Source organism: Ranitomeya variabilis, chromosome 3, assembly GCF_051348905.1.
Source record: "Ranitomeya variabilis isolate aRanVar5 chromosome 3, aRanVar5.hap1, whole genome shotgun sequence".
Lineage (NCBI taxonomy): Eukaryota > Metazoa > Chordata > Amphibia > Anura > Dendrobatidae > Ranitomeya > Ranitomeya variabilis.
Window position 1 is genome coordinate 30470533 of NC_135234.1, and position 24959 is coordinate 30495491.

Here is a 24959-nt window from a genome sequence, read left to right on the forward strand (position 1 = left end):
TCTATTATCTATCTACGGTATCTAGCCATCTATTATCTATCTATCTATTATCTAATTATTATCTATCTATCATCTATCTATCATCTATCTAGTATCTCTATCTATCTATCTATTATCTATCATCTACGTTATCTATTATCTATTATCTATCTATCATCTATCTATTATCTATCTATTTATATATTATCTATCTATCATCTATCTATTATCTATCTATTATCTATCTATTATCTATCTATCATCTATTATCTATCATCTACGTTATCTATCATCTATCTATTATCTATCTATTTATATATTATCTATCTATCTATTATCTTTCTATCATCTATCTATCATCTATCTATTATCTATCTATTTATATATTATCTATCTATCTATTATCTATCTATCTATTATCTATCATCTATCTCTCTATCATCTATCTATCTATCATCTATTATCTATCTATTATCTATTTATTTATCTATCTATTATCTATCTGTCTAGAATATTTAGGATAGTCCTAATACCTGCTGCCGTTGAATGATTTCCGATCAGCTACATATTTGCCAATCATCTTTTTCGAGTGACCCACGTCCTTAGAACGCGCAGTAATAGATGGTTCAGCACTCTTGAGCTGTCTTTGCTCTCAGCAGCACAGGACGATGTGCTGCCGAGAATGATAAATTTGAAGCAGTGAGTGTGAATGGCTTCGCTCATCTATCTAAATACTGTCCGTCAGTTTCATTCTAGCTCTCGGACGTTCTTTTAATTCCTGTTGTCTGGGATGGAATGTTCTGTATAATAAATGTCTGCGCCCCCCGCCGCCCGCCCGTTCCCCTTAAGGACCTTTTATTCTGTAAAGAGCTATTAGCGTCAGGGCGATATGTGTAGCCCATTCATCATGGAGTCTCAATGTTAATGTTATTAAAGTCTAATTAGATCTCTCGGGGAAAGGAGCGGCTTTGAAATCCCAGTTCTCGTTAAACGTCCGCGCTCACGTACAGCGGGATCCCGCCGGCTTCCTGTGTAACACTGCACCATAGCCCGCCGCTGCCACCGCCGCCGTCGTGTTATCTTCTGCTTTCTGCTACCATCGCACTGCTATTCTATTGCTCCCGCGTCGCCGTCTTTACGCTTTGCCGCCATCTTTGCTTTTATAATCGTCTGTTATTGCAGCGCTCGCATTCCTGACAAGTGAAATAAACACTCTCGTTACATTCAAAGGATGTAATCACGGCGCGTCCGTAATTTGTTAATGTTTGTTTATTTTATTTTTTATTACGCTCCCTTAAGATTTCCATCTCCCGTTTCCCCCTAAAGTTTATACTACAATAAACACCCAATTTTGGCTTTCGGTGGGCCGGGGGTGGAGGTAGATGGCTGACGCTGACCCCTGTTTTGGCTGCAGATATTTGGGGGCTCCTATTAGGCTGATTTTTAAAGGCCGTTCGAGACGGAATGTTTTTGGTTTGTCGGCAAAAACAGAAGCGACTTGAGGTTTTCTCCTGCAAAAAAAAATTAATAAAAATTGATATTGCTACATTTATCGTCCATTTTCTTCCCTTTTTCCTCAACGACTTGCGACAATCTTTTTTTTTTTTTTTTTTTTTTTTAAGTTATTTTTTCTAGAATTAAATTTTTTTTTTATTTAAACAAGGTATAAATGATAAAAGTCTGAGCCCCAGGGGTCTGTATGATCCCTAGAATGGGGATTGCGAGCCCCCAGAGCGTAGATTAGAAGAGAAACCATCAGCACTAAGTGACCGTCCAAACCAAGCACAGCAGTGGCCGGGTGCTCTTAGCACCTGTGCTTATTTTGGACTGTTATTTTGCGCTGATTCCCTCACTTAAAGGGGGTATTTTGATATTCTTAAATGGCTATTTTCAGATAGTGCTCGTAAATACAAGCAATTTTGCAATTTACTGCTTGTTAAAATTTTTAGCCGTTCTTGAGATATCAACACTTTTTTCCTTTTGTTTACAGTTTGTTGCCTAGGAGACCGACCACCGCCACTTTACGTCAGAACAAGCGCAGAGCTTACTAGTCCTTTTCTAAACAGTGCTTTTACTAGTCCTTTTCTAACAAACTTTTAAGAACTTTTTTTTAAGGCGAAGCATGCTGTTACCTTCTAATCTTGGCCAATTTCTGCTCGGCGCTTACAAGCTAGACAGCAGCGGTGGTCGGTTTCTTATGCAACCAGGAGTAAACAAAAGAAAAGCGTTAATATCTCAAGAACGGTTGCAAATTTTAATATGCCGTAAATTGCAAAAATGCTTGTTTTTACAAGTACTAGCCAACAATATCCATACGTGAAAATGGGAATAACCCCTTTAACTGCATTATATTCTAACAATGGAGCACTTAAAGGGGTGTTCTGTTTGGAATAAGTGATCATCTATCCACAGGACAGGTGATAACTTCTAGATTCAGTCAAACCATTTGAACTTCCATTGACTGGGGGCCCTTTTACCCCCAATAGGATCTAGCGACAGTGCGTATGCTGGAATGGAGGAGGGGTCCATTCTACTGGGGTATAAAAGTGGTGGGCTCCAGTAGTCGGACCCTCACCGATCTGGAAGTTATCGCTCATCCTGTGAATAGGTGAATCTGCTGCGTATTGCACTACTAATCTTTTTGGAAAAATTATTTTTAAAAATGTATAAAAAATTAAAACCAAAAATATATGTATAAAAAAATAGTAATAATAAAAATATCTGCACACAGTGGAAAAAATAAAAGACGCTGTGTAGCGTTTGCTGCGCTGCGGATTTGACTTCCACTTTTAGTGCTGCTGACGATCACTGTTTTTTTTTTTGTTTTTTTTTTCCCTTTTGATTTGGATTTTGCCTGTGTGGATTTGTTGTGAAATGTCCAGTGTGAACATACTCTAAAGAGCCGATTAATAGAATTGACGTTGCAGATGTAGCAGAGCGGAGTTAGTTAATGTCACGGTGCCCCTGGCTTTGTCACTATGTGCAGAATTGAAATCTGACAAACTCGGCTCTGCTACATCCGAAGGACTCTCCTGCTTACATAGAACTTCGGGAGAGAAGAAGGATTCCTGCAAAGTGATGCTGATGGCTCATTTCACACGTAATTACTTTTTATTTGTCTCTGCTTCCTGTGCTAACTGACCGCTCATTTTCCCATCACTTTCAGGCTGATGTTTCACCAACCGAAGGAAGTGGGGTTAATCGCTATTGCAACTCGGCAGACCCAAGGCAAAGGTCAGGGGGCGACACAATCCCACCAAAGTTACTGGTTAAACATGGAGCCGGCTGGGCTTTATATTTTCTTTCCTGCGTCTTTAATTTCATTGTATTTTTTATTTTTCTGACTCCAATAGTTCCAGTTATGTCCTTGTGTTACCTGATTTTACCCTTTAACTCTCTTTATTACATTTACACCGAACAGGAAAGTAATTCCTGCTGCACACTCCTCCGCACTGCAGCACGTACACCGAGTGCTATACCGCTACAGCCGCGCACAGTGTGCGTATACCGCTATATGGCGGAGCGTTACATCCGTGGTATATAGTGGGAGAGTCCTGTGTGCAGAAGTGTCATCACAGCCTGACGACTCCCCAAACTGCACAATGATTGTGGAAAATGAATTGTCCGTGTTTAAAGGGAACTTGTCATCATGTTATAGAGCAGGGGAGCAGATCTGTCTATTATCTATCTATTATCTATCATCAACCTATTATCTATCTATTATCTATCATCTATCTATTTATCTATCATCTATCTATTATCTATCATCTATCTATTATCTATCTATCTATCATCTATCTATCTATCATCTATCCATTATCTATCTGTTATCTATCTATCTATTATCTATCATCTATCTATTATCTATCATCTATCTATCTATTATCTATCTATCATCTATCTATCTATTATCTATCATCTATCTATGTATTATCTATCTATTATCTATCATCTATCTATTATCTATCTATTATTTATCTATTATCTATCTATCCATTATTTATCTATTGTCTATCTATCATCTATGTATTATCTATCTGTTATCTATCATCTATTATCTATCATCTATCTATCTATTATCTGTTATCTGTGTTATCTATCTTTCATCTATCTATATATCTATTATCTATCTATTATCTATCATCTATCTGTGATCTATCTATCATCACACTTACTTTCTTCCCTCCTCACCTCCCTCCATTGCCGTTCATGAGACGTGTGACCGATCCCCGTGACGTGCAGGGCTATCTATGGGGCCGCAGGTCAGAGCCTGTAGCACCTAATGAGTTCCGATCACGCTTTCCCAGCGTTGTCTTTTCTCGTGTATAGTGAGTCCATCACTGTCCCCAATAGTGAAGGTCACTGGTAGGTTCACCTCTCATGGAGGAAGGGTTTCACCTGAAACCATCCCGTAGATTCAGATTGATGTAACTCCCAGGGACTTCGTGGATCAGAACTCCAATCTCTCATCCTCAGGATAGATCCTGGTTTCATACATGGAAATGTGCTCCAAGCAGTTGGCACTCACCTTACAAATCAACACTACGCTTAAAGCAGACATGTCAAACTCAAATACATAGAGGGCAAAAATTGAAAACTTGGACAAAGTCATGGGCCAAGCTCTAATTGGGCTCCATTTCCCCCCCCCCCCTCCAAAAAAATAAATATTATACAACTCCACTGGCAAAGTATCGTGACCCCCGACTGTAATCCCCATACAGCCCTTCGCACAGTATAATGAGCCCTACATAGTCCTCCATTCAGAATAATGGCCCCACACAGTCCTCCACTCAGAATAATGGCCACACACAGTCCTCCATTCAGAATAATGCCCCCCACATAGTCCTCAATTCAGAATAATGGCCCCACACAGTCCTCCATTCGGAATAATGGCCCCACACAGTCCTCCATTTGGAATAATGGCCCCACACAGTCCTCCATTCGGAATAATGGCCCCACACAGTCCTTCATTCGGAATAATGGCCCCACACAGTCCTTTGTTCAGAATATTGGCCCGACACAGTCCTCCATTCGGAATAATGGCCCCACACAGTCCTTTATTTGGAATAATGGCCCCACACAGTCCTCCACATTCAGAATAATGGCCCCACACAGTCCTTTATTCGGAATATTGGCCCCACACAGTCCTCCATTCGGAATAATGGCCCCACACAGTCCTCCATTCGGAATAATGGCCCCACACAGTCCTTTATTCGGAATAATGGCCCCACACAGTCCTCCATTTGGAATAATGGCCCCACACAGTCCTTTATTCGGAATAGTGGCCCCACACAGTCCTCCGTTCAGAATAATGTCCCCACGTAGTCCTCCATTCAAAATAATGACCCCACATAGTCTTCCATGTGGCTCACTGGCCAAATATAATCACCCTGATGGCCAGATTTGAAACACTGCCAGAGTTTGACATGTATGCCTTAAAGTGACACTTGTCATGACAGCTTGCATCCAACTGAAAAGGACATGAGGGTGGAGCATCATGAGGAGAGCCATCAGTGTCACTCCAAAACAGGAGTCTTCTAATAAAGCTCCGCCCTCCAGTCCCTTTCAGTAGGATACTGTCTGTCATGTCATTGGCCCATTAAAGTAATTTATTAAGTAATTTCAATAGAACTGTAAGTGTTAATATTGGAATGACTTGTAATTGGTTTGAATGTTTGTCTGCAGGTCGGGGTGGAAACGTTTGGCTCAGCCCTAAAGGATGTGCCATGATGACTTTGCTAGTCTCCATTCCTCTGTCGTCCCCGCTGGGGCAGAGGATCGCCTTTGTACAGCACCTGATGTCCTTGGCTGTTGTGGAGGCGGTGAGGACGCTGCCCGGATATGAGGTACTGTTATCCGATGTGCTGTTGCTCTGTGTGTCACTCCATTTACAGGATGGGTGATAACCTCCATATCTGTAGTGGTCCGGCCACTGGGACCCTCAACATTGTATGCACATCCGCTTCTGCTCCACTCTTTCTCTATGGGCTTTGGAGAGAGCAGAGAACAGCGCTTTCTTGGCTGTCTCCGGTGGTCCCATAGACAATGATTTGAGAGGAAAGACACACATGCTGCAACAGAGTCCCCTACTTCAATTAGGCAAAGTTTCCTCTTTCTCCTCCTGGACTGATCTTTCATGTTCAAAATTCTCAATTCATGGGTAAAGTCGGTCTTCAGTGAATACAGATTTTCCCATTACTGAGATAGGAGATAAGAGCTGTTGCTTATAAACGTCTATGAAGAACTGTCACTGCTGTTTCAGGAGAACTTGCAGTAGAATGTCTGTGTCTTCCTCTAGCTCCTCCCTAGAATGTCTGTGTCTTCCTCTAGCTCCTCCCTAGAATGTCTGTCTTCCACTAGCTCCTCCCTAGAATGTCTGTGTATTTCTCTAGCTCCTCCCTAGAATGTCTGTCTTCCTCTAGCCCCTCCCTAGAATGTTTGTCTCCCTCTAGCTCCTCCCTAGAATGTCTGTGTTCCTCTAGCTCCTCCCTAGAATGTCTGTGTGTTCCTCTAGCTCCTCCCTAGAATGTCTGTGTTCCTCTAGCTCCTCCCTAGAATGTCTGTGCATTTCTCTAGCTTCTCCCTAGAATATCTGTGTTCCTCTAGCTCCTCCCTAGAATGTCTCTTCCTCTAGCTCCTCCCTAGAATGTCTCTTCCTCTAGCTCCTCCCTAGAATGTCTCTTCCTCTAGCTCCTCCCTAGAATATCTGTGTCTTCCTCTAGCTCCTCCCTAGAATGTCTGTGTCTTCCTCTAGCTCCTCCCTAGAATGTCTGTCTTCCTCTAGCTCCTACCTAGAATGTCTGAGTTCCTCTAGCTCCTCCCTAGAATGTCTATGTCTTCCTCTAGCTCCTCTCTAGAATGTCTGTGTTTTCCTTTAGCTCTTCCCTAGAATGTTTGTCTTCCTCTAGCTCCTCCCTAGAATGTCTGTGTATTTCTCTAGATCCTCCCTAGAATGTCTGTCTTCCTCTAGCCCCTCCCTAGAATGTTTGTCTTCCTCTAGCCCCTCCCTAGAATGTTTGTCTTCCTCTAGCTCCTCCCTAGAATGTCTGTCTTCCTCTAGCTCCTCCCTAGAATGTCTGTGTTCCTCTAGCTCCTCCCTAGAATGTCTGTCTTCCTCTAGCTCCTCCCTAGAATGTCTGTCTTCCTCTAGCTCCTCCCTAGAATGTCTGTGTCTTCCTCTAGCTCCTCCCTAGAATGTCTGTGTGTTCTTCTAGCTCCTCCTCTCTCCTCCATAGAGCTTTAACCCCTTCGCGACATGCGCCGTACTAGTACTGCGCTGCCGGCACTGCATTAGTGCCAGCATCGATCACCGCGGTCTCGCGCTGAGCGCCGCAGTGATCGGCTGCGGGTGTCAGCTGTATATGACAGCTGCCCCCGATCGCGGGCATTTAACCCCTCTGATGCCGCTGTCAATAGTGACAGCGGCATAGAGGGGGATCGCGCAGGGACGGGGGCTCCCTGCGCTCTCCCACCGGAGCAGCGCGACGAGATCGCGCTGCTCCGGTGACCTGGAAGGAGTCCCCGGATCCAAGATGGCCGCGGGACTCCTTCCGGGTCATGAGATGCCCTAGCTTGCCGGCGCCTGCTGAGAGCTGCTGAGTGCAGGCGCCGGCAAGCCTCTGCAAAGTGCCTGTCAGATCGGTGATCTGACAGAGTGCTGTGCACACTCTCAGATCACCGATCTGTGATGTCCCCCCCGGGACAAAGTAAAAAAGTAAAAGAAAAAAATGTCCACATGTGTAAAAAAAAAAGAAAAAAAAATTTCCTAAATAAAGAAAAAAAAAAAAAACTATTCCCATAAATACATTTCTTTATCTAAATAAAACAAAATCACACAATAAAAGTGCATATATTTAGTATCGCCGCGTCCGTAACGACCCCACCTATAAAACTATATCACTAGTTAACCCCTTCAGTGAACACCGTAAAAAAAAAAAAAAAACGAGGCAAAAAACAACGCTTTATTCTCATACCGCCAAACAAAAAGTGGAATAACACGCGATCAAAAAGACGGATATAAATAACCATGGTACAGCTGAAAACGTCATCTTGTCCCGCAAAAGAAAAGCCGCCATACAGCATCATCAGCAGAAAAATAAAAAAGTTATAGCTCTCAGAATAAAGCGATGCAAAAACAGTTATTTTTTCTATAAAATAGTTTTTATTGTGTAAAAGCGCCAAAACATAAAAAAATTACATAAATGAGGTATCGCTGTAATCGTACTGACCCGAAGAATAAAACTGCTTTATCCTTTTTACCAAACGCGGAACGGTATAAACGCCCCCCAAAAAGAATTTCAGGAATTGCTGGTTTTTGATCATTCCGCCTCCCAAAAATCGGAATAAAAAGCGATCAAAAATGTCATGTGCCCGAAAATGGTACCAATAAAAACGTCAACTCGTCCCGCAAAAAACAAGATCTCACATGACTCTGTGGACCAAAATATGGAAAAATTATAGCTCTCAAAATGTGGTGATGCAAAAACTATTTTTTGCAATAAAAAGCGTCTTTTAGTGTGTGACGGCTGCCAATCATAAAAATCCGCCCAAAAAAACGCTATAAAAGTAAATCAAACCCCCCTTCATCACCCGCTTAGTTAGGGAAAAATAATAAAATGTTAAAAAATATATTTATTTCCATTTTCCCGTTAGGCTACTTTCACACTAGCGTCGGTACGGGGCCGTCGCGCTGCGTCGGCCCGACGTACCGACGGATACTGTGCAAGCGCCGCACAACGGGGGCAGCGGATGCTGTTTTTCCACGCATCCGCTGCCCATTGTGAGGTGCGGGGAGGTAGGGGCGGAGTTCCAGCCGCGCATGCGCGGTCGGAAATGGAGGTCCGTCGGCACAAAAAAAGTTACATGTAACGTTTTTTGCTGCCGGCGTTCCGCCACAACACGACGCAACCGTCGCACGACGGTTGCGACGTGTGTCAATACGTCGCAATGGGACGCTAATGTTAGTCTATGGGGAAAAAACGCATACTGCAGATGACTTTGCAGGATGCGTTTTTCCGCCAAAACGACGCATTGCGACGTATGCAAAAAAACGCTAGTGTGAAAGTAGCGCTAGGGTTAGGACTAGGGTTAGGGCTAGGGTTGGGGTTAGGGCTAGGGTAAGGGCTGGGGTTAGGGTTGGGGTTAGGGTTTCAGTTAGAATTGGGGAGTTTCCACTGTTTAGGCACATCAGGGGCTCTCCAAACGCGACATGGCGTCCGATCTCAATTCCAGCCAATTCTGCTTTGAAAAACTAAAACAGTGCTCCTTCCCTTCCGAGTTCTCCTGTGTGCCCAAACAGTGGTTCCCCCCAACATATGGGGTATCAGCGTTCTCAGGACAAGTTGGACAACAACTTTTGGGGTCCAATTTGTCCTGTTACCCTTGGGAAAATAAAAACGTGGGGGCTAAAATATAATTTTCGTGGAAAAAAATATATTTTTTATTTTCGCGGCTCTGCGTTATAAACTGTAGTGAAACACTTGGGGGTTCAAAGTTCTCACAACACATCTAGGTAAGTTCCCTGGGGGGTCTAGTTTCCAATATGGGGTCACTTGTGGGGGGTTTCTACTGTTTAGGTACATCAGGGGCTCTGCAAATGCAACATAACACCTGCAGACCAATCCATCTAAGTCTGCATTTCAAACGGCGCTCCTTCCCTTCCGAGCTCTGCCGTGCGCCCAAACAGTGGTTCCCCCCAATGTATGGGGTATCAGCGTACTCAGGACAAATTGGACAATAACTTTTGTGGTCCAATTTCTCCTGTTACCCTTGGGAAAAAAAAATTGCGGGCTAAAACATCATTTTGTGGAAAGAAAAAATGATTTTTTAATTTTCACAGCGCTACATTCTAAACTTTAGTGAAACAATTGGGGGTTAAAAGTGCTCACCACACATCTAGATAAGTTCATTAGGGGGTCTTCTTTCCAAAATGGTGTCACTTGTGGGGGTTTCCACTGTTTAGGCACGTCAGGGCCTCCCCAAACACGACATGGGTTCCGATCTCAATTCCAGCCAATTTTGCATTGAAAAGTCAAATGGCGCTCCTTCCCTTCCGAGCTCTGCCATGCGCCCAAACAGTGGTTTATCCCCATATATGAAGTATCAGCGTACTCAGGACAAATTGCACAACAACTTTTGGGGTCCAATTTATCCTGTTACCCTTGGGAAAATAAAAAATTGGGGGCAAAAAGATAATTTTTTGTGAAAATTAATATGAATTTTTTTTACGGCTCTACATTATAAACTTCTGTGAAGCACTTGGAGGTTCAAAGTGCTCACCACACATCTAGATTAGTTCCTTAGAGGGTCTTCTTTCCAAAATGGTGTCACTTGTGGGGGTTTCCACTGTTTAGGCACATCAGGGGCTCTCCAATCGCGACATGGGTTCCAATCTCAATTCCAGCAAATCTTGCATTGAAAAGTCAAATGGCGCACCTTCCCTTCCGAGCTCTGCCATGCGCCCAAACAGTGGTTTACCCCAACATGTGGGGTATCGGCGTACTCAGGACAAATTGTACAACGACTTTTTTGGTCCACTTTCTCCTGTTACCCTTGGTAAAATAAAACAAATTGGATCTGAAGTAAAAAATTTGTGAAAAAAGAGTTAAATGTTCAATTTTTTTTAAACATTCCAAAAATTCCTGTGAAGCACCTGAGGGGTTAATAAACTTTTTGAATGTGGTTTTGAGTACCTTGAGGGGTGCAGTTTTTAGAATGGTGTCACTTTTGGACATTTTCTGTCATATAGACCCCTCAAAGTCACACTAAGTGTGAGGTGGTCCGTAAAAAAAATGGTTTTGCAAATTTTGTTGCAAAAATGAGAAATCGCTGGCCAACTTTTAACCCTTATAACTCCCTAACAAAAAAAAATTATGTTTCCAAAATTGTGCTGATGTAAAGTAGACATGTGGGAAATGTTGTTTATAAACTATATTATGAGATATAACTCTCTAATTTAAGGGCATAAAAACTAAAAGTTTGAAAATTGCTAAATTTTCATAATTTTCGACAAATTTTAGTTTTTTTCACAAATAAATGCAAGTCATATCGAAGAAGTTTTACCACTATCATGAAGTACAATATGTCACGAGAAAACAATGTCAGAATCAGCAGGATCCGTTGAAGCGTTTCAGAGTTATGACCTCATAAAGTGACAGTGGTCAGAATTGTAAAAATTGACCGTGTCACTTAGGTGAAAACAGGCTTCGGGGTGAAGGGGTTAAAAGCACCAACTGTCATCTCTTTTCTCAGTAACTGTAAAGCCTGTACTTGCTGAATACAGATTTTACCTGTAAATTGAGAGTGAATGATCTGTCCAGGAGGAGAAAAAAAAAGCAGATTTCTCTGATAAGATATATTACCAAGTTTCTTACTTTCATGCCTTTATTCCCCTGTGGGGGCGCTGCAGGAAAATGTTTACGGTTCCTTTACACATTAAAGCTGATCCCTGATTGGACACTTTATGATCCTCTTATTATTGGATGACCATTCAATCTAAAGGCGGAGAACCCCTTCAGACTTTTCTAAAAAGGATCTTTCCGATGTGAATGAGCTGAATACTTTTTTTATTATGGCGCAATAACAGAGACTCTGAAATAACTGGCGAAGGTTACCCGCGATTACTGAAGGAGTCATCACCTCGTTGCCCATTCTTCTGCTTCGGTTGCCACATTCTAATAATTCTGAACCTTCACTTTTTTTCGGGGTAATTTTTTTTACGCCAGCATATGTTTCCCATATTCCCTAAAACCGATGACTTCCGCACATTTACACTATGTCTTTTTATATACTTCACGTCTCTCCTTCCAGCCGCCGTCCTTCACTGGATCAGATCTTCATGCCTTGCGTCCATTTATCAGTCGAGGGCTTAAGGCAGACAGAAAGTTGAAGTGCCAGGCCAGTCATGGCTGATTTCTCCAGCATCACTCCCTTCTCAAGCCATTTACCTTTTTACGCGGCGGTTCTGTAATCCGGCGCGTCAGCCGCTGCCTCCCGCTGTTGTTCCCAAACCTCAAACATTTTTCCCTTTAAATCTTTCTAAGCCTTATGGGGCACATATCAGCGTCTCGCCCCCGTGGGGATCTCTCTATGAAACGTTAGCAGCCCGGCCGCTAAATGTAAGCAGATGGACGAGCTTTGAAGAATGCCACAGTCGTACAGACTCGCGGAAAGAGGAGAGAAAGCGCCGTTGTGTTTCACCATCCCAATATAAGCGAGGGGAGAAGTAAGCCGGGACTTTACAACCGGCGCTGGGCCCCGGTGATTGAAGTATTGGCCGGGAAGTTACAGATCATTGTTCTGTACAGGCTGGAATAGAAGAGCTACACATAAAGAAAAAGCTCATGAATCCTGCAGTCGGCTTCACTTTTTACATAGTCTTTATATAACAAACCCAGCTCTGCTACATCTGTATTTAAAGAGCCCTCCTGACGAGTCTTTTTTAATTATTATTTATGTTCCCCATAAAATAATTATTCTGAAACATCTTCTCATGTAGCTGTGTGTCGTGCTGTCCCCCTGTTATTACTCCTGGAAATGTATGAAATAATTTGATAATTGGACTTTATCATTTGATTCAAAGGGGCTGTGCCACCCAGGCAGATACTGTCAGCTCTGATTGGACAATTTGAGGCTTTGTAGTGACACCTCCTCACCCCCCAACTATTAAATTCAGCTCTGATTGGACAGTGTGAAAGAGTGCAGTTACACCCCCTAAACTGATGACACCCAGTCAGATAGTATCAACTCTGATTGGACAATTTGTGCCTTTGTAGGGACACCCCCCCCCCCCCCCACCTCGTGACACTCAATGTGATACTGTTAGCACTGATTGGACAGTGTGAAAGAGTACAGTGACACACCCACAACTGGTGACACCCAGTCTGATACGGTCAGCTGTGATTGGACAGTGTGAAAGAGTGCAGTGACACACCCACAACTGGTAACACCCAGTCTAATACGGTCAGCTCCGATTGGACAGTTTGAGGCTTTGTAGTGAGAACCTCTCACCCCCAGCTATTAAATTCAGCTCTGATTGGACAGTGTGAACGAGTGCACTTACACTCCCTAAACTGGTGACACCCAATCAAATAGTATCAGCTCTGATTGGACAATTTGAGGCTTTGTAGGGACATCCCCCTCACCCCCCAACCATTAAATTCAGCTCTGATTGGACCGTGTGAAAGAGTACAGTGACATAACCCCAACTGGTGACACTCAGCCAGATACTATCTGCTCTGATTGGACAATTTGAGGCTTTGTTATGACACCCCCTGACCCCCCCACCCCAACTCGGCCCTTGGAGATCCTACAGACCAAATCCTACTCGCACCAACATCACTTGTTACGGTAGAGTAGAGAAGACCCCCTACATAGTAGACTGACGGCCAACCCCACCGATATTAGTGTGTTTTATTTACTGTGCACGCATCTAAAGGAGTAATGTCTTAATATACAACTAAAATATAGAAAAGGAAATAGCGAGAAAAAACATTATCAAACCGGTGTTTTTTCCCTACATGCCCTTGGCTTGGTGCCTACATTTTCGTAGCCATTTTTCTAATACTGCGGCACTGGCTGCTGGCGGACTGGTCACTCGGTGATCAACTTCCTACAGTCTTACAATAGAACTGTTAACAACGCGTTTCGAGGCCTGACTAACTTAATCAACCTGAGAAAAACTCTTGACCTGTATCGAAACGTGTCACTGTTATTTCCATACTAAATTGTAATGCGTTGTAAGACGTTCATCTTGGGACTCAATGTATTTTTTTTAGGGTTTGACATGGGCCCACTAGACCTCAAGGGTTTGTTATTTCTAGATTTCTAGTAGATCTGGTACTGAAACCATGAAGAGACGCTACGACTGGTTTCAGCAAGGTCAGTGCTAGACTCTTCTCAAGCTCTCGTGCCCGACACAGATCCTGAAGTTATGGATGAAAACCAAATCTGATCTGATGGCCCAATCGTTCAGGTCAACCACTTTGACGTCCATGAATGCCGAAACATTGTTAGTGTCCGTCTATAGCAATACCTACGAAACTCCAGAGGAAATTGGTATTCCTCAAAATCTACTTGTCTGGAAGGTCTTGTGGCTGCTATTTAATCTTCTCAGGGCTGAGGTCTGGGTTTTGGCTTGACCACCACGCCCCATGAGTAACATGGTGGTCACAACGCGTTTCACAATTTATTGGCCTGAAACGAGTGGAAGGATAGAACTAAGAGAGCAAAGCGCAACATAGACAGCCATATGGAAACTTTGGTAGGGGGATAGAACGGTTGTGTGATCGTAGGGTTTTACTGGGATGCTCCGGGATGGAGGGGGGGCATGTTTCTGCGTATCTGAGCTTAAATTTTCTTTTATTGCCTCTTTACAGGATATTGAATTAAAAGTGAAGTGGCCGAATGATATATATTACAGCAATCTGATGAAGCTCGGCGGAGTCCTGGTCAACTCGACACTCATGGGAAAAACGTTTCATATATTGATCGGTATGAAAGGCCTAATATCGGATCTTAAGCTGCTTCATGTACAAGCCCTATATGGGGTCTATAAATGTTAAATTATTGATATAAAAAAAAATGAAATTAAGCATTGGTTTTGTCCCTATGACAAACCTGAAGTGCTAAGGCATATGTCAGGAAGTGGGAATGTAGATTAGCAACTTTACTAAAATTTGGGCTGTCGTTTCCGGAAATATCAGAATAAGATAATCTCCTACTTTAAAGAAGATTTGTGATACGACTTTCCAATATAAACTGCACGTATTATTAAATAACTCTCTTAGACCTGATGAAGCTGGTGCACTTACTGTGATGAACTCTATTAAAATGGCAGTATAATCCTTTTTTTTTTAAGTTTTCCCACCTAATATTCGAGTGACCATAAAATGGACTCATAAAATGCTCTTTTAACATCAGATTTATACAGCCGGTCTTACTTGAATTTTCAAAGTAAGCTCACCAGCCTCATCAGGTCTAAGGTGTTTTTTTTTGTTTTGTTTTTCAAAATGTATGCAGTTTCTGAAATCTGTTGACATGTCTGCGTTAATTAAGAACACCCCAAAGATATTGGATAGACATACAGTGTCACCATAAAGGGTCCCTATTTCGGGAGTCCTGTCAATTCGCGCAGGGTGGAAATCGGCTGGAAAGAGCGAACGCTTACTGGAGAACCTAGCTTGTCCATACATGACACGAACAGTCATTGATTTCTATAAACAATATGTAATAGTTTATTTCTCCTGTAGTAGCACTGCAGGGAAGGTAAACACTTAGGGTACTGTCACACAGTGCAATTTTGATCGCTACGACGGTACGATTCGTGACGTCGCAGCGTCGTATAATTATCGCTCCAGCGTCGTAGACTGCGGTCACACTTTGCAATCACGGCGCTGGAGCGATGCCGAAGTCCCCGGGTAACCAGGGTAAACATCGGGTTACTAAGCGCAGGGCCGCACTTAGTAACCCGATGTTTACCGTGGTTACCAGCGTAAAAGTAAAAAAAAACAAACCGTACATACTCACCATCTGATGTCCGTCAGGTCCCTTGCCGTCTGCTTCCTGCTCTGACTGAGTGCCGCCGTACAGTGAGAGCACAGCACAGCAGTGACGTCACCGCTGTGATCTGCTCTCACTTTCCGGCCGGCAGACAGTCAGAGCGGAAAGCAGACGGCAAGGGACCTGACGGACATCAGATGGTGAGTATGTACGGTTTGTTTTTTTTTACTTTTACGCTGGTAACCACGGTAAACATCGGGTTACTAAGCGCAGCCCTGCGCTTAGTAACCCGATGTTTACCCTGGTTACCAGCGAACGCATCGCTGGATCGCTGTCACACACAACGATCCAGCGATGACAGCGGGAGATCCAGCGACGAAAGAAAGTTTCAAACGATCTGCTACGACGTACGATTCTCAGCAGGGTCCCTGATCGCAGTAGCGTGTCAGACACTGCGAGATCGTAACGATATCGCTAGAACGTCACGAATCGTGCCGTCGTAGCGATCAAAATTGCACTGTGTGACGGTACCCTTAGTATCAGGATCCTTCATATACCACTCAGTGATCAGGTTAGTTTTAAAGGGGTTATTCACTACTCTAGAACTTTTTCTTAAATGCTAGGAAATAAAATGGAAAAGAAAAAACACACGTACTATCCTCCCAGACTTGCGCTGTTCCAGTAATGTTGGTGCGATCTCTCCCAGTGGTCAGATGACATTTTTAAGACTGCTGCAGCCAATCAGCTGAGCTGCAGCCTTTACGGTTCCATCACACAGAAGTGTGAAGGCTTCATCCAATCAGCGATGGCTGATTAGCTGCAGCGGTCCTATCGATAACACGTGACTACCGGGAGAGATCGCTCCAACTTCGCTGGAACAGCGCTGTTCTGGAAGTGGAGGTTTTTTTTTTTCTTTTGTTTTTTTTTTTTTCTAATCTGGGCTACCTTAGGATTTAAGAAGAAGTAGTTCAGTCGTGGACAACTTCTTCAAGGGGCCGCTGAAAATGGACCGCCCCTTTAAGTGCTATATTTAAAATATATCAGATATTAGCCCCCAGAGTTTGCAATACGATTTGCCATTTGATATAAGGTCGTAATGCTCATGTATATTTTTTTACTTTTCCTATTAGGTTGTGGGTTTAACGTCACGAACAGTAACCCGACGATCTGCATCAATGATCTCATCCAAGAGCACAACAAGAGATTCAGAACAAATATTGATCCGCTGAGGGCGGATACATTGATCGCTCGCTCGGTGACCGCTTTGGAGAGGCTCATTCATATATTCCAGGAGGAAGGACCCGCTGCTATTTTGCCCGTCTATTATAAATATTGGGTGCACAGGTGAGTGTGACAAACATTGTGCAGGTCCCCATTGTCTCGTGTAGGGTAAAAGTTCACCGGCTGAAGAATTGCGTAAAGAAATATCTAGATAACTTATCACAGACTCGGCCTGTTCTTTGGTCTGGGATTATGCACTGCTGATTCTGAATTATACGTGTGTCACTCATATTTCTGGCATCCATCTTCAAGATAAGGGCATTGTCCATAATGGATGGGTAAACAAAGTCCTCTCCTTGGCCACTTCACTGGCCCCAGACCATGGGAAAAGCTATGGGGTCCTGACGTGAAGAGCAATGGCCGATACAAAAAAAATGATAGAGATTGAGGACTAATTGAACTACATTTTTTGGGGCCATAACCATTGCTCTTTTTGTGACGGGTCCATGATGTCTGATTTTGTTGATCCCCGATGGTCTTCCAGTGTCATAGCTGGGATGAACGGGATTAGAAAAACATGGCTGCTAGTGTTACAGATATGGAGGCTGGAATGGAAGTTCATCTTTATTCATTTCGATGGAGCTGAGCTGTAATACCAGATGTAACCTGTGGAGAGGTGTGGCGCTGTTTCTGGGGGGGAAAAAAAGTGGATCAAATTGCTCCTAGAGATATGGCGGGACTTAGGGCGTCATATGCAAATTGATGGTTCCTAGAGAGGCACCAATAATTTTGCAGGACCCAGGTCCTAGCGGTCAACCCTGAGCCCTGCAACCGCCTCCCATGTTATCCCTCACTCCTTTTTTGATTAGCCGGCCTAGTGGATCGTCTCTGCAAATGATGATGTCGCACCAGGCTGGCTAATCGAAAAGGAGCCGCAGAGAATGGAAAGTAGGAGGCGTCCAGTAGCCAGGGAATACTGACCTGACCACTAACCCCAGGTCCCGTGAATCAATTGCTCATCTCCAATGGATCCTAAAAAGAGATTTTTCTTCTATGTACGTTTATTGGGGGTTTGCCTGACCTTTGGGACACCTACCGTTTCCTAAAATTAAAGGAGCCCTGTGACCCATCCAAGCCCTGTGCCCCTTTCCCCCAAATTTTGCTTGGCATTTCTTGAAACAGATGATTGACCTAAAGACTAAAGTAGGGACAGTCCTTATTAATTATTCCTAGCGGTTGCTGGTCATTTCCAAACAGATGTGACCACTGTTCCTTTTCCATAAATGTTGTCAAAGGCTCCAAATTCTCACAAAACAAATGCAATACATTATTGCAACTCAACAAACAAAAAACCCTCAACGTGCTGCAATTCACATCACCACCACACGGCCACATAGACACACAGAGCATAAACATCTCCCAACAAAGTATCGCAAAATCATGTTTCAAATCTACTGACAATAATAGACAATCCAAGAATGCTAAGAGTTAACTCTTTACCCCCTATCTTTTTGTATGTTTTTATTTTAGTGGTCAGCAGATTCGACTTGGAGGTGAGGACGGCCCTTTAGCTTGGATCGTTGGCATAGATGACTCTGGGTTCCTTCAAATTCTCCAAGAAGGGAAAGACGTTGTCACCGTCCATCCTGACGGCAACTCCTTTGACATGATCAGAAACTTGATTATACCGAAGTCGTCCTAGCCCGCACACAGGAGCGCTGTGCGTTTCTCCTAAACGTAGACATTCCCAAGATTGGTGACCGGCGGCGGCCACTGTCTGAAATAGATATATTTTTTAATACCACGTGGATGGTTGTAGGTGATTTCTCTGATGTTTGGATGTATTAACCCTTTCTTAGTTTTCCTTTATTGTGCATTTCTATATGATCCATGGAAATGCTGTATATTAGCGGGGTGTACTCTCTTAAGGACTTGCTTACATGAATTTGGGAGTATTGGGGGCTTTGAATGCTGTCAAATAAAATTTTATTTACCATGCAAATAAAGGAAAATGATTCTAGTGGTTTGATGAAGGTTTATTGGTGGGTTCACATACTTATTTCACTCCTTATATTGAGGCATGGATTATCCCCTCTAGCTCTCTCGGGTCACATATGGATCATACCTGTCAAATTTGGTTAACACTGGGCAGGTTTGGCTCCTGCGCTAGATACAAAAAAAAGTCTCATTGAAGGAATTTGGATTATAGCAGTCTTCCGATTTTATGCAAATAAGGCATATGGATTTTTTATTTTTTTGCTTAAATGCATGAATTTGTTGATAAAAATATTTTTTCCAATTTGGTTTCAATAAACATTTTGTAGCGTTTGCCTTTTTTTATCGGCTTTTTGTTTCCCTACACATTCCTGCTGCAGAACGAGCTCAGTCTGACTGGAGTTTGGAACTCCCTTTATCTTGCCCATTTCTGAACTTTTTGCATCTGATTAAGGACAACATTAACTTGGAGCTGAACCTTTATTTGGACATAAAAACTACTGAAAGAAGCTCAGAAAGTCTTTTTTGACTCTTTTTCTTTTTTTTGAGTCACAAACCCCTCATCAAGAATGAACTCACTGACAGATTCTAAGGTAGCTCATTTTGCGACCAGTAATGCGCAGTGAAACAAAGAGCCTGTAAAAGCCAAACGACGCAACGTTTTTAATTGAGGTCAACTGCAAAAATGATTTTTATCCCAAAATACAGCCAAATAAGTAAAATAAAAATTATATGTAGAGCATGCGTATCTCTTGCTGTACATGCGCCAGGAGCTCAGACCTATGAAGCCACTTTCTAGCATAAATTATACTAATTTTTTCCAGCCCCCTTCTGTGAAGCCCAATGTACTTTATAGTGGTAGTAAAGTTGTAAAAAACTGTGACTTTTTTTTTTTTTTTTTTTTCAGCGCAGTTAAAAACTTAAAGGGGTTTTACTCTTGAATAAAAGTTGATTTTAATCAATAGATCTAGGAATAATAATAACTTCCACAATTGGATGTGTTTTAAAAAAATATTCCTGTGCTGAGATAATCTTATAAATGTGTCCCTGCTGTGTACTGTGTAATGGCCGTGTCTGCAGGAACATGGTCTGATCATACCACATTTCCTGGGCAGAGGGGAAGCAAAAGAGTATACAGACATTACAGCAGGGGATCACAATTGTTTCTTTCTTTGAGGTAAAACATTTTTATAAACAGGCAGGGAAATGTTTTACATCACAAAAAAAAAAAGAATCGGCTGCGATCTCATTCTGTAATGTCTGTTTCTTCTCTTTTTCTCCCCGCCCCCCAGCCCAGGAGATGTGGTATGATCAGACCAAGTTCCTGCCCGGTCAGACACAACCATTACACAGTACACAGCAGGGGCTCATTTATAAGATTATCTCAGCACAGGAACATTTTATTTAATCATATCCAATTGTGAAAATTATTACTATTCCATGATCTATTGATTAAAATCAACTTTAAAATTAAATTGGTTTGTGGGAAAATCCCTTTAATAGCGACATATTAAAGTTAATTGAAAAAATTGTTCAACTGTTTACTCTAAAAGGACGTGAGCAAAAAAGTGGTCAATTCATCAAATGTTTTCGAAAACCACTCATTCCCCGGCTGCAGTTTGTTTTATAAAACAAACTTTTCTTTACTCCCCCCCCCCCCCCCAGGTCCAGCACTAAGTCTCTGGCACTGCACTCGGTGTCTGTTATTATCTGCAGTCATGTGACACGGCTCGTTAGAGAGTTGATATTGACTTTTAAGATGGCTACTTCTTATAGTTGGCACTACAGTTCTTATCTTCTTCTCTGAAGAGACAATTTGCAAGCTGATCGGTGGGTGCGCTTTTTTTTTTTTTTTTTTTTTTTTTTTTTACAGAATGTACCGCACTGTTGATTTGGCCCCTCTTAACATTTCTGCCATCTATTTGATGGATTTCTTCCTTTTTTTTTCAGCCTAATGATGGTCTGTTTCACTTCCATTGACCGCATGTTGAGGGTTCACAGCAACAGTTTCCAAATGCAAATGCCACACCTGGAATCAGCTCCGGACCTTTTATCTGCTTAATTGTTGATGGATTGACAAGGGGAAAGCCTATGCATTAAAGAGCTCTTGAGATAATTGTCCAATTACTGTTGGTCCTTTTAAAAAGGGGAGGCTACATATTAAAGAGCTTTAATTCCTAAACCCTTACTCCAATTAGAATGTGAATACCCCACATTAAAGCTGAGCCGATGATATAGCTGTATCCTTAATATGTTTTGGTATAGAGCTAAAATTCCCAAACTTCTGGACCTAACTGTACACATATATATATATATATATATATATATATATATATACACAAACACACGCAGGTAACGGTATTGTCTGATCATCGTCATAGGTGCAAGATATTCCATTTTCCTGTCCGGACGCTGCAGGATCTCCCGTGTCGGCTCGCGGTGCCGCAGCTGCAGGTTTCTGGCCCCCGCTCAGGATACATTACTACATTACTTTCAAATTGGTCATTTTCTTTTTATTTATTTAACGCAAATAACTTTCAGGGAAGAAAAAAAAAAAAGAAAAGAAAAACCCTCCAGAAAGAATATAATATCCTATTGTGCACGTCTAGTATTAAAGCGTCCCCGCAGACCGGGTTATGAATAGCAGCGGCTTTCATCGCTCCCCGGGGAGATTCTCTACAGACCATGCACATTTCAATCTGCTTAGATATTTACTAATTTCATTGTATATGAAAGATAAAAAAAGGGTAATTTGTTTCTGATTTCAGGATATATAAATCAGAGATTATTTATGAGGTTTATGGAGGCTAAGAATTTATATAAGCGCTGATATGCAATAAATAACATGTTTTCCTGGCTGGGGCCGACAATCTCTGGTAGATGTGGAGGAATATACGGCTAAACCCTCACATACGGGGTTAATGATATTCTGAAATATAAATGTACAGATATAACTTTCCTGTGTGAGATTAGAAACAGCACCAGCATACTGTCTGGTATTGCAGCTCAGTCCCATTAGGTGTCATTCTGGCTTTCTATTCATGAACCAGGAAGCACAGGATGAACAATTGGTTTTTTTTTTATACCCAGATCTGGAAGGGCTGCATTGCATAGACTTCCAACCCTTTAATGACTGCTGATACAACGTTTTACGATCTTCATTTATGGGCCTTATTCTACAGTAATGACTTGTTACATTGTTGCTTCAGAATTAGATTGCGCTGCACATAGCGCTGAGATCTCCGTGCCCCGGCTGTTAACTTACAGCTCAAGCAAAACAAAAACATCAATTCTAACATTCTAATGAATTTTACATTTTTTACAATTTTTTTTTGTGTAACCCTAACTATGGCTTGGCTTAGAGCTAGGGTTAGGTGTAAGTTTAGATCGAAGGTTAGGTCTAGGATTAGGGCTAAGTTTAAGGTTACAGCTAGGATTAGGGCTAATGTTAGGATTAGGGTTAGGTCTAATGGTAGGTTTAGGTCCAATGTTAGGGTTTGGGCTAGGGTTAGTTCTAGGATTAGGGTTAAGGTTAAAGATAGGGATAGTTCTAGGATTAGGGTTAAGGTTAAAGATAGGGTTAGGTCAAATGTTACGTTTATGATTAGGATAAAAAACCGAATACAATTTAAATTGTAACAATTTATAAACTTTATATTTTTTTCACATCTTATGTTGGATTTAAGCAAAAAATAAAACAAAAAATAAAGTACCTTCGGGTGGTTAGTTATCCAAATAATGTGCTTAGAAAACTTTTATTCTTGTCCATCTATGCTGTCATCTACACCGTAATGTCAGGCCATGTCCACTTGTCCAAAATAAAATTTTTGCCTTAATTGTAAAATAAATATATTTTAGATTATACACCTGGGCATTTAAAAGGAATCTGTCAGCAGGATTTCACAACCCAAACTATCTGTGCATGTAGCTCTTTCAAAGACAAGTCCAGCAACACCTTTACATGGCCGGTCTGTTCCTCAGTTACCGTGAAATCAGCTTTTGAATTGATATGCAAATGAGGCTGAAGAGCTATGGTAGATCCCAAGCCTCTGTCACTCCGGCTCTATTCCCCGTCCTGTGCTTCCTGCTGCTTGACTGATGACTCCTATGCCTGAAGTAGTGACACAGCATTGACTAGCTGCACCTTGAAGTCTATCAGGAAGCGGAGTTGTTTTTCTTATACAGTCATGGCTAAATGAAGTATTTCTCCCAGAAAATTATTGCAATTACACATGTTTATTCCCTTTGTGTGTATTGGAGCCACACAAAAAAACTGAAAAAAAAAATAGGCTAATTGGACATAGTTTCACACAAAACCCCCAAAATGGGCAGGGCAAAATTATCATCCTTTCAAAAATTGTGGTTAAACAACTTTTTTTCAAGCATGTGATGCTCGTTCATACTCCCCTGTGGCAAGTAACAGGTGTGGGCAATGTAAAAATCACACCTAAGACCAGATAAAAAGGGAAGAAGTCGACTCAAGCTTTGCATTGTGTGTCTGTGTGACACTAAGCACGGAGAGCAGAAAGAGGAGAAGAGAACTGTCTGAGGACTTGAGAACCAAGATTGTTTAAAAATATCAACAATTTCAAGGTTGCAAGTCCATCTCCAGAGATCTTGATGATCCTTTGTCAGCACTTTCGGCCGTGACTGTATATAGAGACTGCATTCCGCATTGAAGCCCCTTCTTCTCACCAAATTCTTTTGGGGGCACCACCAGATTAGTAACTCTGTCAACTGATCTCTGTAGGGACCACAAGGAAGCAACCAAAGTTAGGAGTCATGTACACGATCACATTAGCAGAGAGAATTATGGTATGTCTATATACGACTCATGATTAAAGGGTAGTTCTGTGCTTATTGGCTTGGCTTCAAGGGGTTGTACAGGATTAGAAATTATATAATGGCTGCTTTCTTCCAAAAACCTACACCATCGCCCCCTATAGGTTGTGTGTGGTGCTGTAGCTCATCTCAAAGTGAACAGAACTGAGCTGCGATGCCACATACAACCTGAGCCCAGGGGTGGTGCTGTTTTTGGTTTGAATTCAGTGCAAATGTCCTAAGCAATCAAAAAATGGCCAGATACTTTTTTTTTTAATGCACTGGGTCCTGAAAGCAGATGCTCCTCTCTTGTTTGCTTTCTTTAGTGCCCTTTTCCGAGTGCTTAAGGAGAGATTATGCCGGTCTGAGCCCCTCCAGTGCCTTTAGTGCTGCTCCTGTAACGTGTATGCCCTTGTGTATAACGAATATAGCAGACCAAATGTGCATCTTAAACATCAGTCCAGCATGGATATTGCGCCCTCCCTGCTGCTCCAGCTTTACAACGGCTCAGATGTCAAATGACTTGCATTTTTTGCGTGATTACTTCTGTCTGGTTGCTGTGATGCCATTTTCCTGGTGATTTATAAGGATGCTATAAGGATGAAAATTGTGTTTGACATTGTTTTATCTCTTTATGTGTTAGTTTTCAACATTTGCTGAGCCAAATGTTTTTTGCCTGAAATTTTTGTAGTTTTTTTTTGTTTCTGTGTTTTTCAGTTAAAACATGACAAAGACAAAGCCATGTTAACCCCAGGTGTCAGGAAGCTTATTATTCTGCAAGCATTATAAATACCGCCCAATTGGAAAACGTAAAGATGAAAGGTACCAAACGCCTACAGTGAAGCATGGTGGTAGCAATGTCATGGTTTGGGGCTGTTTTTCTGCATCTGCCATTGGTCTTCTGCTTGAGAATGCATTAGTGCGAAACGCGCGTCGGGGTGGCTGTGATAGTCCCAAGGACTCTGTGCTTTCACTATGAGTGAGCAATGAGTTAACTTAGCCTTATTTTAATGATCTAGCTGGACAAAGTAGAGATCTACTTTAGACGTATACAATTAATGTCCATTAAGCAGCCATTTTTCATGACTAGCTGAGTAGATTTGGCATTTGTGCCCTAATTCACACTTGATTTACCATCGCTTCTTTTTCTTTACTTGAATTACCTTCTTTGTGGATCATCACACGTGTTTTCTTTTTTGTGTGGTGCATGGTTTTATTTAAATCTGTTCAATACATTTTGATTAATGGATACTTTGTATCCATATGCAGATTATTGCCTAGAATTGATGGAAATATGAATGCTACTATGTACAAGGATATACTGGAGAACGTAATGCTGCCACATGGTAAAACCAACGTCGGCAGGGGCTGCAAATTCCAGCGAGACCATGATCCTAAGCACACATCCAATTTTGTCAAATATTGGTTACCAAAGAACAATGTTC

At 42.0% G+C, this 24959-nt stretch overlaps 1 protein-coding gene across 2 annotated transcripts in view; it reads left to right on the forward strand.

Annotated features, from left to right (window-relative positions):
- The window catches only part of HLCS (holocarboxylase synthetase), a 160564-nt gene extending 141835 nt beyond the window's left edge, over window positions 1-18729 (forward strand). For both annotated transcript variants that reach the window (XM_077293885.1, XM_077293886.1), the window contains 5 exons: window positions 3146-3213; window positions 5665-5825; window positions 14355-14469; window positions 16608-16821; window positions 18229-18729. In XM_077293885.1, coding sequence (XP_077150000.1) covers window positions 3146-3213; window positions 5665-5825; window positions 14355-14469; window positions 16608-16821; window positions 18229-18400 — 730 coding nt within the window. In that variant the 3' untranslated portion in view covers window positions 18401-18729. The remainder of the gene's footprint in view (window positions 1-3145; window positions 3214-5664; window positions 5826-14354; window positions 14470-16607; window positions 16822-18228) is intronic.
- The last annotated feature ends 6230 nt before the right edge of the window (window positions 18730-24959 follow it).